At 41.0% G+C, this 17401-nt stretch overlaps 1 protein-coding gene across 1 annotated transcript in view; it reads right to left on the bottom strand.

Moving 5' to 3' along the window:
- Nucleotides 1-17401, bottom strand: part of LOC139719036 (protein patched homolog 1-like) — a 79948-nt gene that overhangs the window by 49607 nt on the left and 12940 nt on the right. The window contains exon 4 of the mRNA XM_071630480.1: nucleotides 3817-4006. Within this exon, the coding sequence (XP_071486581.1) occupies nucleotides 3817-4006 (190 nt within the window). The remainder of the gene's footprint in view (nucleotides 1-3816; nucleotides 4007-17401) is intronic.

Below are 17401 nucleotides of genomic sequence, written 5' to 3'. Positions count from 1 at the left end.
GCACAAGTCATATTCCACTTTAAAACAAAAGTAGCATAGAAATGATAAAAAAACAAGAGACCCGCGGGTCTAGCGCTCACCTGAGTATCGCAAGTTCACCTTTTACGCAGTCACTAATCTAAATTATTCACAGCTCTACCAAAATTTGACGAGGCATTCTCAAGTGGAAGATGAAAATGTACAATAAGGGCCCAATTTTTTCAAGATTCCTTAATTTGGGGGAATTGGGGCCCCCTGGGGCCCTCTGGGTGGGGCATGGTGCCCAGTTTGATAAATTGAGATCCTGACCACCTAGGGATGCTACCTGCCAAGTTTGACAAAAATCCATCATGAGGTTTTCAGGAAGAAGATGAAAATGTACAATTCAGGCCCCCATTTGGACCCTTCCAACCACCCCCCCCCCCCTACCCCCAAGAGGGGCACCCCTGGATCTCCTATGAACAAACTTGAAACTACAGTCATTAATGTACTCACTCATAGTATTATCTCAGCTCTATAACTTCTGATTCTAGAGAAGATTCTTAAAGATTCCTTCATTTGGGGGGTTTGGGCCCCCTGGGGGCCCCCTGGGCGGGGCATGGTGCCCATTTTAACAAATCGAGATCCTAACCCCCTAGGGATGCTACCTGCCAAGTTTGGTGAAAATGGGTCATGGGGTTCTCAAGAAGAAGATAAAAATGTACAATTTAGGCCCCATTAGGACCCCTCCTCACCCCCCCCCCCCCCCTGGGTCCCAAGGGGGGCACCCCTGATTCTGCCATGAACAAACTTGAAACTACAGTCATCAATGTGCTAACTCATAGTATTAACCTAGCTCTATCACTTCTGGTTCTAGAGAAGAAGATTTTTGCGGATTCCTTAATTTTGGGGGGTTTGGGCCCCCTGGGGGCCCCCTGGGTGGGTCATGGTGCCCATTTTAACAAATGGAGTTCCTAACCCCCTAGGGATGCTACCTGCCAAGTTTGGTGAAAATGGGTCATGGAGTTCTCAAGAAGAAGATGAAAATGTACAATTTAATAGGCCCCATTACAACCCTTCCCCACCCCCCTCCCCTGGGTCCCAAGGGGGGCACCCCTGATTCTGCCATGAACAAACTTGAAACTACAGTCATCAATGTACTAACTCATAGTATTAACTTAGCTCTATCACTTCTGGTTCTAGAGAAGAAGATTTTTACAGATTCCTTAATTTTGGGGGGTTTGGGCCCCCCTGGGGGCCCCCTGGGTGGGGCATGGTGCCCATTTTAACAAATTGAGTTCCTAACCCCCTAGGGATGCTACCTGCCAAGTTTGATGAAAATCGGTCATGGGGTTTTCAAGAAGAAGATGAAAATGTAAAAAGTTTACGCACGACGCACGACGGACGACGGACGACGGACGACGGACGACGGACGACGCACGGCGCACGACGCACGACGGACGCCGGACGAAGGGCGATCGCAATAGCTCACTTGAGCCTTTGGCTCAGGTGAGCTAAAAACCAAAGCACCAACCCTTTATATCCCCTATAATCACCCCCCCCCCCCCCAAAAAAAAAAAAAAAAAAAAATGCAGTAAAAGTGGAAATTTTGTGGTGTGGAAATTTTTACACATATTGCAAGACATGGATCTAGTGCAAAAATAAAAACAAGTAAAATCAATAGTTGGTCAAAACTCATGGAAAGAAATTACAAGATGCTTAAAATTCATTAATAACAATCTGTGAGGTTTTGCTGCTCTGTCATTAAATGCTACAACACTGAGATAGATTATCAGCCAAATAAAACAAGAATAGGTGAACATTTCTCACAATACCTGAAATGGCACCAATTCATAAATGGTTACCACCAAAAAATGAAAATTGTTTGAAATAAAATGATAAAAATCATAATCACAAGAGATTGTACAATGATTAGGATGAGCAAAAGGAGAGGTCCCACCATACTTGACAGAGATACAGGGAAAAACATTCCGAAATCACTGTCATTTTCAAATGTGATAAAATGGATGAGGAGAAAAAGAAAAGAGAGGTTGGACTCGGGAGAGGACAGAAAAAAAAGAACAACGGGAAAGAGACAGGTAAGAAATGCCTAAAAATGCAGAGAGGCTTATATCATCTGTCATAGCTATGAATATGATCTTTAACTCCCCGACCCCTGACCTCTGGGTAACAAGCCCAATGGAGGCAGAGGTCAAACAAATGTTTTGCTTGGGACTTTGGGTGGCAATTTTCGGGCGATGCCTCTTGCATTGGTTACTCTTTCTTCCCTCGCTCTCTCTCTCTCTCCTTTTTCCCTAGCTACCTGATCTTCACAAAATGAAAATTCTGAGAGGGGAAAAATTCCTCTTGTTGTCTTTGGGGGGTGAAAAGGAGGGAGATGGGGGGGGGGGGCTCTTCCTTGTAGGGGTTTAAAACCTTGACTCTTGTAAAAGTCAGAGGAAATTCCTGTCTTATTTGGTAAGTCATGTGGTATGAATGGAGAAGGATGAATAGCAATGGTCCCACAAGGTTCTCACATTCATGTACATATATGCTGTGTAAATATTCTTAAGATAGTTTGAATACGTCTGCGGAGGTTTTTTTTTTCCTTTTTCTGTCACACACACTAAATGACTGAAAGTAAATTGCTATGCCACATTAAAGTTTGCTTTCGAAATGCAGTCAAACAAACGGAACAGTAGAACTTTGCACTGACATTACTAAATCAAATTAAATCTTAACCTCATGAAGCCTTTGACTCCAAAAAATAGACTTATCAAAACTCAAAATTTCGCATTTTTAAAGCTGATCATGCAGTCAACAAAAGCAGCTTCAACAAAATCAGACATGCAACAACAGTAGGCCTAGGCCCTACATAAAACAAGGCAGTCTCCGAAATTTCATATTTGTCTTGTGTTCATAACAGAAGTACTGCACAAGTAAGCACTGTTTACAGACAACAATGGCCCTTTGAAAGGGATTACACAGAATGCTATGTGATACAAGTTCAACTCAGTTGGAGCCCATTCACTCACACCTGATAAAATTCATCTGTAAAATGTTGATTTCTTCAATGTGATGCAAAAAAAAAAAGAATTCTTGTGTGTGGACACATGCACAAAAGAAATCTTGTAACCATCATGATCATCATCATTCCCAAAGATCTGTCCACCTTGATCTTTATCTTAAAAACCTTATGATAATTTGCCTGAAACAGTGTGCATGAATGAATAAATCCATTTTTCACCCCACAGTTTAACTCGCCACATTTAAAGGGATTGTATAGTTTTGGTTGAGACCTAATTTCAGGTTTCTAACTTTTTTTGGTGAGATAATGAGAAACCTCTTATGAAATATGAAAGAGCATGAAATTCCATGAGGAATTCATCGTTTATTTGATGAAAATCGGTTTTGAAATGGCTGAAATATCCAAAACAGAGCGATTCCAATAAGTGTGGGACCCACACTTTATTACGATTGCTTCGTTTTACTTTGTTTTTGGATGTTCCAGTCATTCCAAACCCGATTTTCATTAAATAAACTTTGAATTCCTCTTAAAATGGTATGCTCTGTAGTATTTCATAAGTGTTTTCTTAATATCTCGCAAAAAGTTAAAAGCCCGATTCTCATCTCCACCAATACTGTACTATCCCTTTAACACGGTGAGGTTCACAATATCATTTTTCTGTAACTGCTTACGTATGGGCAGTTCAAAAATTCAAACTGCTTGAATATTATGTGTACATCCAAAAATGTGATACAAAACCTGCCAATTCTCATGTGTGAATGGGTAAACATGCGAGAATATGAGTTGCCATACGGCCCTGTCAAAAGATAGACGACGTGTAGGATACTCACACTCCGTACATGTCCACCTCTACTTGAGTTGCTAATACCGCCGACCGCACGTGTTGCAGCAGCGCTGTTTGGGTGAGAATATTCTCCCCTTGTTTCTTTGGTGTTTGCACTATTATTTGACTTGTTGCACCCCAGCCTGACCCTAGTGTGGCCTCTGTGTACTCCAGCTCTTTCTCCAACCTGCCACCCACTGTAAAAAGAAAAAGAAAATAGCGAAAAATTTAAGACATTACGAAAAAAAAGGCAACAAACAAGGAGATCGGGGGAAAAGAATTTTACGACTTGGAAACACATCCCTATAAAACATAAGGACAGCAAATTATCACATCATTCTGATCAGTCTATATACTCCTGAAAATCTTGGGGATATAAAAATAGAGGCACTACGGCAATAAAGACATAGGCATCACTTACATCTAGTGCAAACATTCATTATGTGCATTTATCAGAAAATTGGAAACGCTACATGTTTGTCTCACAGCAAATATAATATTGCCATGATGATATCAATCTTGAAAGTAATAAGAGATTGATAAATGACTGATTTAGTTCAGAATTCATGTGGTTTCCTCACTACCCTGTGTCCTCTATGGCAGGGCTCCACACTAACTTTTATTTTTGGTGGCCCGATCAGGCTACCAAATTCTTCATTTCTTAAAGGACAAGTTCACCTTCATAAACATAAGGATTGAGAAAATGCAACAATATTAGTAGAACACATCAGTGAAAGTTTGAGGAAAATTGGACAATCGATGCAAAAGTTATGAATTTTTTAAATTTTTGTGTTGGAACCGCTGGATGAGGAGACTACTACAGCTTGTGAGTCATATGCGTACAACAGTATAAAGAAAATGTAAAAGAAAATTCAACGTATTTTCACTTTTTTCGCATAATAAAAGAGCATTTGACTTGCCTCTTTCTAAAGGCAGGGGGAATAATATTACCCATAACATTTGTCGGTAACGAGTCAGGGGAATGTGTACTTTTTTCAAAAGATGGAATTTTGTGAAATTCTCTTTATATTTTCCTTATATTGTTGTACGCATGTGACATCTAAGTTATTCATACACTGCAGTAGTCTTCTCATCCAGCGGGTACTGCACAAAAACTTCAAAAATTCAGAACTTTTGAACGGATTGTCTGATTTTCCTCAAACTTTTAATGATGTGTTCTACTAATATTGCTACATTTTCTCAATCCTTGTGTTTATGAAGGTGAACTTGTCCTTTAAATTTTGGTGGCCCGATGTGCGTTTTTGGTGGCCCCGGGCCACCGTTAGTGTCGAGCCCTGTCTATGGCAATATTCTCAAATAATCTGTTCATATCATTAATTCATTTTCAACAAAGAATATAAGTGTACAAAATATATCATGCCAAAACATACATTTTCTTCATACTCACAAACACTTTACACTAACCTTGACACAAACACTAACACTATCATACACAAACACAAATGTCCAGCTGCAGTTAAATTTGTTTTCCCTCTGCTTTTCAAAAAAAAATAAGCTACTGTAATTCCTCACGAAAAAGGGTATATAGATCACTCTTCTGTTTGTCGAAATCTTTGCAAGTTTTGAGTAGAATCATCAATGCAACCACTTCCCCACACATTCCTACGCAATGATGAATTCTTCACACAGCAAGTTCACAGGATGCCAACTTGCATAGGGTAGGCCTATATATTTCGTACTGCGTACTACTCAGCATGTGTTAACTGTTGTCAACATGGTAAAATGCACACACTATGCATTCTCACTCAAATTTTCCACAACACAAATAATTCTTGCTAGGTAATTGCAGATTCAACTTATGCAACCGAAGGTCTACAGTCAACAATCTGAAGGCATCACCACCGCAGACCTTTTATTGATGTGACTTTTAAATGGCAGAGATGACACAAAAATGAACTGGGCTAAATGCCATTTTTATACGGATAAAGAGTGCGGGGAGTATTTTTCCGTTGTCGAGTATGTGGAGCGTAGAAGAGGTCTTCCCATTCTATCTTCACACCTTGGTGAAAGGGGAAAGCTGAGGGGACCACCCATGTGAATGTGGGCACTCCCCGGGTCGTAATTACCCCCACCCCGTAAATTCTCTTTTTCGGTGCCCCCCTTTTCAAGAGGGAGCGGGGAGAACGGGAGAATAATGGGCTAGTAAATACAACAGGACAGAGAGACAGAGAGGGAGAGAAAGGGAGGGCGAGAGAGGGAGAGAGGGGAGAGTCTAGAACGAGACCGGGCCCTGCGATCCAATAATTACAGCCTCAATTAAAAAGAGGGATGCACAAACGGAGCCCGAGTCGGAGGTAGCCATTGTCACTCGGAGGCTCCCAGGAAACCTTTTGAATCGGCTCCACAGCTCAATACGGGAAATCCTCTATTGGCCGAATCAATGGGCGCTATGGAATTGGGGACGGGGGCGAAGAGTGGAGCCTGGTGCTATTAAACAGGGCATAGGAAGAAAAGGGCAGCAATGGAAGAGGAAAACTTTTTTTTCACTTTCTTTCTCAAAGACGAGAACAAGAAAATGGTGACTGGAGCCCCCCACTCATTCATTGGGTTCTGTGAAACTTATTCAAACACAGTGCATTCTCCACACAGTTTGCTTTGCTAGAGGTGTAGCCATCAAAACTTTCACTGGACATCCTGGCGTATGACACAATTCTTGTCTCTCGTCATCACCTATCCGTCAAATGCTGCTCGTCTTGGCAATCAGATGCTCGGTGGGAATTCTTGACTTGATTGCCAAAGGTCCCAAAGGACAAACACAGTCAGTTCTTCCAAAGTTTAGTCAGACTTCTTCAAGTCACAACAGCATGAAATGACAGAAACATCCAGCTTGTTTTCATACAACACCACAAATGGCAACTAAAATGAAAAGAATACGCAATATAATGCACTATATTGCATTATACCATTCTACAAGATTCTACAAGAGCTGTATGGTCTGCAAAATTATGAAGACTAGGCAGCCCTGCTAGAGACATCAGGCGAGAACAAAGGGTGGGTTTATCTAAAAATTTTCCAAGGCAGAATCACAATCATGAACACTTTTGAAGCGTTTTCGGGTGCAACCGTGTTTTCACATGTGTTTAGAAATGCCAATTTGAAACACTATTCAAAGGGCATTTTGAAACAAGTTTGAGACCATGATCGCCTTTCTGAGAGTAGATAAACGCATTGCCATTTTGAAACGCGTTTATATCTCATGGTCAACTCCCAGCTGTTTCCGGTTGTATTTTCTACCTATCATTTGTGTGTGAATGATGAGGCATGCTTGGTGATACACAATTGACCTTTACTTCGTGGGTTGAACGGCGCAAAGCATCTGCGCAGTGACAACACTCGAATCACGATTGTACAGTTGTTAGATAAACACGGCATCCCGAGAATCATGGTTTAAACCATATTCATATATCATTTGAAATGTGTTTTGAAATGCAATTTTCACTCTCGCATTAGATAAACACACCCAAAGAGTGCAAAAGATATATATTCATGACTGCCAAGATGGCCCAACGAATGCTATCGGTCAGACAACACTGTACATGTACACTTGTAGGTAGGTGGTCTCTCTGTGTAGCTATAGGCTATGATGTCATACCATTGTGTGGGTCAAACCAAGGTCCAAGGGATAAACTCTTTGGTCGGTCAAACTCGAGTGACCATGGCTTCATTATCATCTGAAGTTCATCTGAATCACTGTGATGGAACCAACAGGTACAGTAATACAGACGAGGACAAACCAGTTCATTGTCTACGTGGATAATGGGATTAGGTCTCCTTCCTCTTACCATCCACACCACATGGGCCTACAGTTATTTACACGAATGAGGCCATCTGTGGGAGGTATTGGGTGCCTTTACCAACTCACTCTTTTTTGGCACAAAATTGAGGTTTCCAAACAACATTCAGGGAGTTTTGGGCAGTTGATTAAAATGCAAAGCTGTTTTGATTATGGGGCTAGAAACACATTTCTGAAACATCAGAAAAGTGCAATTGCAAACGTGTTTCTGTAAAGTTGATAAACACAAAGTCGTTGTGAAATGCATTTAGCTCGAACTTGAACAGTATGTACATGGAACTCAGACATCACTTCTGATGTCTATCTTATAGCCTTAACAAAATTAAATCAAAGATTAAGAATACCAAACAAACAATTTTCATAGTGCCTTTTCAAAACAAATTCAAAGTGCTTCAACAATTGCAACATAATACAAGAAATTACAGAACTAAACAAGAGACAAAAAACACACAAAACAAAACAAACAAAAACAATAATGTCATATGATAACTTGTTGCATCATTAACGAGCTTACAGAGGAATTACGTCAAAACTGTAAAGAAGTTTAAGCAATATAATAAAGCAATTTGAAAAATATTTAAAAGACAGGATGTCACAATTATTCCAACGCTGCACACTGGCACTGGTCCGACGGTCTCTGACCAGCAAAAATCACTGTCAGACCAGTTACTTTTTCAGGAATGGACCAGCAAAAAATGGAAAAACTGGGTACCTACTGGTCAGACAGACGGGGCAGACCAGTAGAAAAAATGGGTTAGTGTGCAGTCCTGCTTATTCTGTTGCACATACAAGTTAATGACATAGAACTGTTCAATGTATTTAATTGCATAAAGTTAACTAACTACTGTAAAAGTGGATATTTTCGCGCTCGACCAGGTAAGAAGAGTTTCGCATGTTTTTAATTCCGCAGAATCAAGACAGTAAGTACGGGAACATATGGCAAGCAAAAATATTTGCGTGCTTTTAATTTTCGCGCCAGTTTCTGGTTGCGCGAAATGCTCAAAAATTTCAACACTGTTAAAGGGGAAGGCTAGTAGCTGATCAGTGGGAATCAGTGGAAATGCTGGGAGATGATTGTTCCAATCCTTATGGGATTCATTCAAGAGTTCATTGTATATCTATTGTTGTGTGAAAATGATTTGCTTCAGAACGGTCTCATATTCAAGTAATGTGCAGATTAATGCTCCGTCACTGACCAGGGACGCTAACCTGGAAGCATTAAACTGCACATTACTTGAATATGAGACCATTCTGAAGCAAATCATTTTCACACAACAATAGATATACAATGAACTCTTGAATGAATCCCATAAGGGTTGGAACAATCATCTCCCAGCATTTCCACTGATTCCCACTGATCAGTTACTAGCCTTCCCCTTTAAAATTTCCACTTTAACAGTACTGTCAAGTAAGATATTTTCTCAGCATGAAATTTTCGAAAGAATAGACAGGGAAGAATGGAAGGAGGAGAGAGGAAGGACTGAAGGGAAGAGGATAGAAAGACGGAGGAGGAAGGGAGGAAGAAAGAGGGAAGATTAAGGGAAGAAGAAACAAGAAGGAAGAGAAAAGGGAGGAAGGAGTGAGACAGGTCATGAGAAAAGAAGATAGAAAGAGAGAGAGAGGAGGAAGGGAGGAAGAAAGAAGAAGAGAGGATGGTGAAGGAAGGAAAGGAGGAAGAATAGAAGGAAAGAAGGAGCAAAGGGAAGAAGATGGAAAGAGAAAGAAAGGAATAAAGAGGGAGACTGGACAGAGAGGAAATGAAGGCACCTATCTAGTATCTATCTGGCCTTGAAGAGTGCTCTTAGGGGGGAGGAAATAAAAAACCCACAATCAGCATGGTTGTGAAAATGAAGTCTAGCTGCTAAACAAGAACTGTTGTTTTTGTATCAAATCTATGAAGTGACCTCCTGGACAGCAGCACACTCCAAATATCTAGTCTCAACTTCTAGTCTCTCCTCCATATATATATAAATTTCCTCCACAAAAAAAAAAATGACAACTACTAAACAAGTAATGGTACATTGACCTCGTCCAATGTGAAACATGTTATTCATCCACGTGATAAAATCTCCTTTTTTCTTCCTGCCACAGACCCCAGGATTCATAAAGCTGATCACACTGTGACTAATGATGTAATTATAAATGGCATAAAAATTTGTTCAGAACTGAATTCTTCAGACAAGGCTGAATGCATGACAACTACATGTATGTGACAGCAAAGGAAGATAGTGGGGAAAGAGAGGGAGAGGGAGAGATGCTAACTTCTGATTCCTCAACCTGGTAGAGCACTGGGATTGTAAGAGGTCAACACTTGACCCTGTGTAACTCACGGTTATGTAATCAGACTAACATTACTACTCTCTCCCCATCTGGAATATAACAGTTTTAATGCTCTTTCTTCGTTGTTTCCATCCATAAAGAGGAAAAAGCCTCTCCTAACATTTCCTAGCAATCACCACCATCTCCCTGTCCTAGTCCTCACTTCTACCAAGGAGCTTGGGTGTTTGAAGCTCCTTGCTTCAACATAGGCAAGGGGAGGAGTAGACAAGTAACCTACTGTATGCAACCTTGTGCTTACACATCCAAGTGGATGACATTGGTAAAGTGTACAAGCTACGCCTACAAGGGGTGCATTTAATTGGTAAAGTGTACAAGCTACGCCTACAAGGGGTGCATTTATCAATTCACTTCTGATGCAGAATCAGGGTTTTCAAACAACTTTCAGGGAGTTTTGGACAGTTGATAGCCTATACGCAAAGCTGTTTTGATTATGGAGTCAGAAATGCATTTCTGAAATGCCGGAAAATGATCTAAAAAATGTTTCAGCCAAAAACTCATTTGTGGAGAGTTGATAAATGCAATTCAGTCATTTTGAAATGTGTTTCTAGCTTGGAACTACCACCACCAACCACTACCAACTACGGCCTACATGTCTTTGCTCCTCTGGTCAAACTGCACAATGGAGCTGCACAGTGAAAAGCCAAAGGCCTCCACATCAATCCATGACAGAGCTGATAAACACAACAAATCGAAAATCAGATCCAAAAGGCGTTTGCACACGCTTTTGATAATGAGTATTGAAATGCATTTCAAACATGAGAGAGTTGATAAACGCAGCTCCAGTCTTTGCTAATATACAACTGTAGTCCATGCAGATGAGAATTTGCATTCAAGTTCTCACTGGTCAATTCTTTCCAATCTTTTGACATCCAATTTTAACCACTGTCACTGCATACAGCATCACAGAGGACCATTTGTACTAATATTTCCTCCCCACCCCCCCCCCCCCCCCCAGTCCTTCAATGTTATTTTTCTCTCTGCTGGGAATGGAGCGCAAATCTTGGCGCTCCTACTCCTGCTCCTGAGCTCCTTGTGCGGTCACTGGGTGAGAATCTGGCTTGGCACCCCTTGTGCAAATAAACTTGACTGGGGCCAAAATCTGTCACTGCCCTTCTACTGCATAGCTGCCAGATGCCATTATACCAGAACATCCTATTTTCTCCCAGGGGGGTGGGCAGGTTCTGCAGTCGTGGCGAGGGGTCAGGGAATGGCGTTAATGGATGAGATGAGGCTACATTCGGGAGGGATCTGAAAAGTCGCTTTCTTTTTTTTTTGGGGGGGGGGGTGGTGGAGGGAGAGGGTACACACAAGACTTCAACATAATGGCAATCTTCAATACAGTGTACCTTTTACTTTCTTACCGATGAAATGACACCAAAATGTCAATCACCACATTGGTCACGACGAGTGAACTCACAATCGATCATATTCACTATGACAATAATGCTCTGCAATAAAGCTCTAATCCTCGTCCCTTAACGTTCTTGCACTGCACTGAGAGAGGATGAGGCTTGTGGAGGACAGACAAAAAAAAAAATGAAGCAGAGATAGTACAATGACTTCAATTCCAGAACTTAGTACCCCGGTATTATTTCATTTTGGGGGTGAAATAAGGCAAAACTACACACAAACACTCTAAGACATAAAAAACAACAACAACACAAGTGTGACTGCCACCACAAATGTGTGTCAGAATCTACTGGAAGATGGAGAAGGCTGATGGAGCCATGGTAGAAAAAAAGAAGAAGAAGAGAAGAAGGAGAAAGTCAGCTAAGTCAGTAGTCAAATGGTTCTGTACACAAAGCTCCAGGCATTGTTATCACAGGCCAACTGAGAGAGGACTTTGCAAAAACATCAGCCAGGTAGGCCTACATGGTGCAGGGGCAAGGGAGGGCTACAGGCAGGCACAGATGTACAATTACCTCTCTGAGGAACAAGTCAAATTGTGGTGGAAAAGTACCCTATTACATCATTCATATGAATGACTCCTTCATCTTCCATTCATGTGTGGCATACAAGTTGTACATCCTGTTTACATTTAACATTTTTTTTTTTTTTACATTTTAGGGAAATGGTCAAGTTCAACAATAAAATTTACATTAAAATCTTACCATAGAATATCCTTTTACTGACATTATACTCACAATCATGCCAAACTTTTGTATTGACAAACTGGTTGTATGAATGGAAATACGCACAAAGAGAGAATATGTACCCAAAATGGCTCAATACCATTTGCCCTACTAAAGTGCATGGAACACAAAATTGCACAAATTCTGGGAGACCTAAAAAACAAGCGACTGGAATGTTATGCATTCTACATCATCTGAAGATAGCGACTAATACTGGCATTACTGTATAACATGCATTTTTACCATAGTATACGTAAACAACAGGTCCTTCCCCAAGCCAAAGGAAAGTATTCTGAAAATATAATCTTCTTTCCCCTTCTGTCTCAGAGATATTTTTTGTTTGCAGCAAACTTGAACAAAAAGTTGGTTGAAGGTGAAAGCTTTGTACCCCCTCTCAGCTCCAAGTGGAAACATCAAGGCACCACAACACAACTGCTAAAACTGAATTGACTTCCACCATAAAAGTTTTAGAATGCCACCTACATAACTCAGTGGTATGCAGAGAGGTATAGCTGTAGCTATTGCCTGGTTCAACCACAGCAAGCAATAGATAGCTTCAGTAAATAAATTTATTCAAATTCTATGCATGCTTTGTTCACAAAAAGTTGCCTATAAAACCCACAAAGCTTGCCAGAGGCTTGCCCTACCAAGCAACAAAAAAAGTGGATTTTTCTGCCTAAGAAGAAACTTAACTGGAGGGAGCAGGTAAATGAAATGCTACTGTAGCAGGTCTGCCAACATTCCCACATCCAAATCAGGGAGATTCCACACAGCAATATGGGAGATATTTGTGTGTTACATGCATTTCAATGGATAGAAATAATTCCAAAATCAGGGAGATTTTGATATTCTCTTCTTTAGACATGAACAGATTTTGACATTTTTTAGGGAGACTCCTGCAGAATCAGGGAGACTTGGCAGCTCTGCTGTAGGTCTATGAAAAACTGGGGGAGTTTCTCTATGTGCTCTGAAGGTTAAAGGGGCTGTACAGTTCTGGTTGAGTTGGGATTCATGTTTTTTACATTCCTAAGTGAGATAATGAGAAACTTCTTATGAAATATGAAAGAGCATGTAATTCTAAGAAGGATTCAACATTTATTTGGTGAAAATTGGTTTTCAAACGGCTGAGATATCCAAAAAGGTGATAATGATAAAAGACTACAGGCCACACCTTTTATTAGAGTCTCTTTGTTTCACCTTGTTTTTGGGTATCTCAGCCATTTCAAAACTGATTTTCATCAAATAAACTTTTGATACCCCTTAGAATTGCATGCTCTTTGACATTTCATCGAGTGATTTCTGAATATCTCGCAAAACGTTAAAAGCTATATCTTCACCTCGACCAGAACTGTACACACCCTTTAACTTACAGATTGTAGTCATGGTAAAGCTTGGTTTACCAGAAATACTAGAAACTATACCCAGTAATAAACAAACGAGTTGGCACGGTGCTACACAAACAACACAACATTATGTGCACAAAACAAGTCAACCCAATTACAAACAAAACGCACCAGTAAGTCATTATACAATCTGTAATATTCACGCTCATATGTGCAAACTGAAATTATGCGCAATTCAATCTTCTCTAGATGACGGAAGTACACGCACCAGTGATACATGTAGGTTTGGGATGTCTAGCAACTAGAGACTACTGATATTATCTGGTCCATTTTTTTCTCCCTCCCCCTCCCCCTTTGCCCACCCTCACGCCACCCTTGAACTTTTCTTCCCACACACACTGCACCCTGCACAAGAGAAAGAGAGAGAGGGGGAGAGCGAAGACCACACAACACAAGCCGTGAACCATCAAGCATCGCCATGGCGATGACAGATAGAACATATCGGGAGAGGGGATAAGATGCATGGATGGATGGTTGGATGGTTTGCCAGGCCCGAGGAGAATGCGTTGAAAGTACCACACCATGAGCAAAGCTAGCATCGGCATCTTCTATCCCTACAAAGATCTCCTACCCACTCCATTACGAAAGCACACAGATTTGGCTCCTTCATTTTTGTCCTTGATGGTTAAAAAGATGACAAAAAAGGCATGAACAACAATGCAACAGTAACAACAACAACAAAACAATATCAAACAACAAAAAACATGTCGTCAACGGAGATCTAATTACATATTTTATTTGTGACTGACCGTACACACCATTGGTGTATTTATCTAAAAATTTTCTGAGGTAGAATCATGATATTAAATGAATTTGAGGCATATTTTGGTGACACAACCATATTTTCAAATACGCCTAGAAATACCAATTTGAAATGCCATTCCAAGGGTAAGTTGAAACGTGTTTGAGACCATGATCGCCTTTCTGCGAGTCGATAAATGCAATTCTGTTTTGAAACACGTTAACATCTCCGAGCTGCCTAGGTCAACTTCCAGCAGTTCCAGTTGCGGTAAACAACGTGCGTCATTTGTGTTTTCTATGAATTGTTTGTGCGTAAATGATGAAGGCATGTTTGGTGGTACACAGTTGACCACTAAAGTACTTCCTGGGTCTAATGGCACAAAACTACCCAATGAAAACATTCAAATCGCAGTTACAGTGTAAGATGGTTAGATAAGGGCAGCACCTCGAGAATCGTATTTCAAACCATGTTCGCAAATGCCATTCGAAACATGTTTTGAAATGTGATTCTGTTTTCATGAGTTAGATGAACGAAGCCTATGCTTTTGGAAGGGGAAAGTCCAGCGCCGCAGGACTTTCCCTCATAATGCGGGACCCACTGGGAATGCAGCGAATGATGCTGCTATGCTGGTTACCCCCAGATGGGAGCGCTGATAACGAAGAGACAGAGCACATACATTGTACATCGCGGCTACAGGTAGACATCAGTTCATCACTACATCAGCAAAATAATACCTAACTGAGCACTGCCGCAGGCAAGGGCAGACAAGGGGAGATGGTCATAAATGCTTTATCTAAAGCAACAAGTGTGATGGGGTTATATTACATCCAAACGTATTAAGCCATCTTGGTAAAGTTCAAAAGCAGAACATGCAGAATTGATTGATTGAGATGTTGATACAGATGAGCTCTGTATTCATGCCAACTTGGAATTTTCCATTTTTTTCACCAGCTTAGGAATTCTTTCAAAACTTGATAAGAGCCCTGGTATTGTTCAGAATATCACACTCAAGATCCAGTAGCCTACCCATTATAGGCCTAATGTTTTAAAAGTATCAACACCAAGATAGCATGACTGCAATCGAATACGAAAAAAAATCACCCACCCAACCCCTTCGATATTGCTTTATGATTGTATTACCAACACTGACACGATAAGATGTTTCTCTTTGGGCAGTGCATCAGTCCCACTCATTGCTTTTCATGGAAGCAGTCAAACTCGTAACAAATTCTTCATAATAATATCAGGGAGCATGGGCACCAATATAATTTGAAGGCCACACCATTGCTGTCTTCTTTCCTGTATATTAAATGCATCTCACCATTTCAGTGATTTCCTTCACCATTCACTCTCTCTTTTTCCTTCCTCTTTTTTTGTTGTTGTAGTTGTATAGTCCCCCTTTCCACTTTCCCCCTTTCTTCTCCACCCATTGCTTTCAAATGTGGGAGCTTTGTCGCTACGCCTCAGTGTGCGAACAATGGGAGTTTCCCCGCCGCTGGAATGAGATTAACAATCGGGCCTCACAACAGACTCACGATGATCCCCTGTAATGACAGGACCACCACACAGGGGGATGTTCCTTGTCCTCCTTCACACCCTAGCACCAAATTTCTGAATGGCCCCGGTGAAGGTGGTGTTTGTTTGAGTGCTCTCCAATGGGTCCAAAGCTATATCGGAGGTTTATGCCTCCACCTATGCACAGAACAGCTATATCCCTACCAAAATGAAGTTAGTTTGTGCAAGTGAGTCGACTGGCATGTAGTGAAGAAGTGTCACTGTTTACAGAGAAGGTAGACAATCACGCAGAGACCAATTTAGCTGGTCGATTTGGGGCTCCCGACCCTTTCGTCTTGTCACCTTGTCGTAATAAACGTGAAGGGAGGTCAAGAAAACTTGTGTCATATATATAAGACCTTGCCAGACAGAACACTTTGTTCTATCAATTTCTTCCCTTGTGAGTGATGCATGAAATCTTTATAGGCCTATACCTTTTCATTTCCATCGATAAAATTCTATATCAGTGTGACAATCAATAATGAGTAACAACGATGCAACAAAAATCTCACGTCTTTTGAACTTCCATTGCATCAACAATGATTTAAAATGAAAAAAAAAATTATAAATCTGAGGCCCACTACGCAAAAAAAAAGAAGTAAAAACACAAATATGGGCATGAGGGACTAGCATATCAGAAATTAGGAGGTAAATTTCAAACTAGGAAACAATACCATGACTTCAATGTTGAACTTAAAAGACAGCAAATTTCATAGGATTATCATTCCACAATTTCCATGCAAGAAATCTCATTCTGATTGGCGAGTGCTGCAGCTGTAGCATAGCCCTGTACAATACTGGACTCTCACTGAGAGGTAACCTACCTACACGGGCATTGACCCCACAGATTCTTCACAAGTGGAAAAAAGAAAGAAAGAAAGAAGAAACAGATGAAAAGGGACATAATGAACTGATGAGCAGGAGCAGCAGCGGGGACCCCAGTGGTGGGTTCTAAGATCATAGAGGGTGGGGGGGGGGGGGGGGGGGTGGGGGGAGAGGTAAGGAGGAGGGGGATGATACCAAGACCCAAAAGAGGCTATGGGGATAAGTGGCTTTGGCCACAGGATGGTCCAAGACGGACTTGGAACTTGAGAGAAGAGTTTATCTCTGCCCTCAAATCCTCGCAAGTGAGTCCTCTTGAGAGCAGCTTCAACACTTTCGCTCCCTGCAGCCACACTCAAGTGGCTGTCAAGTTGCAGTCCATCAGGTTCAATGACCGCTATGCACAAAACACAGCGACAGGTTCATTCCTAGGACCGATACCACCAAAGAATGAATACCAGCCACTGATATGATATGATACCCATTTAGTTACATGTAGGGGCATTCGCCTACAAACAGAACAAGTTGTAGGCCTACTTGAATGAAATAAACAATCACAAATCCTTCATGACAGTTTTCAAGTGCAGGGAGGGGGGGGGGAGGGATGAGAAATTAATGTTTAATGATTACTATAAAAGAACAAAACAAACAAAAGCAGAGATGGACCAGGGAGTCAAAAGCAGAAATATCTTTGGACTGAGATAATGTGAAGAAAGATGAAAGTAGAGATTATGATCTCAGACCAAGATGAAGAAGGTAAAGAATGGTCACAAACGAGAGTTGAG

Source organism: Diadema antillarum, unplaced genomic scaffold (assembly GCF_040938485.1).
Source record: "Diadema antillarum isolate AM-2024a unplaced genomic scaffold, OU_Dant_1.0 scf00000103, whole genome shotgun sequence".
Lineage (NCBI taxonomy): Eukaryota > Metazoa > Echinodermata > Echinoidea > Diadematoida > Diadematidae > Diadema > Diadema antillarum.
Note: the sequence above shows the minus strand (reverse complement) of the source record. Positions and strands in the feature narration are given on the sequence as shown.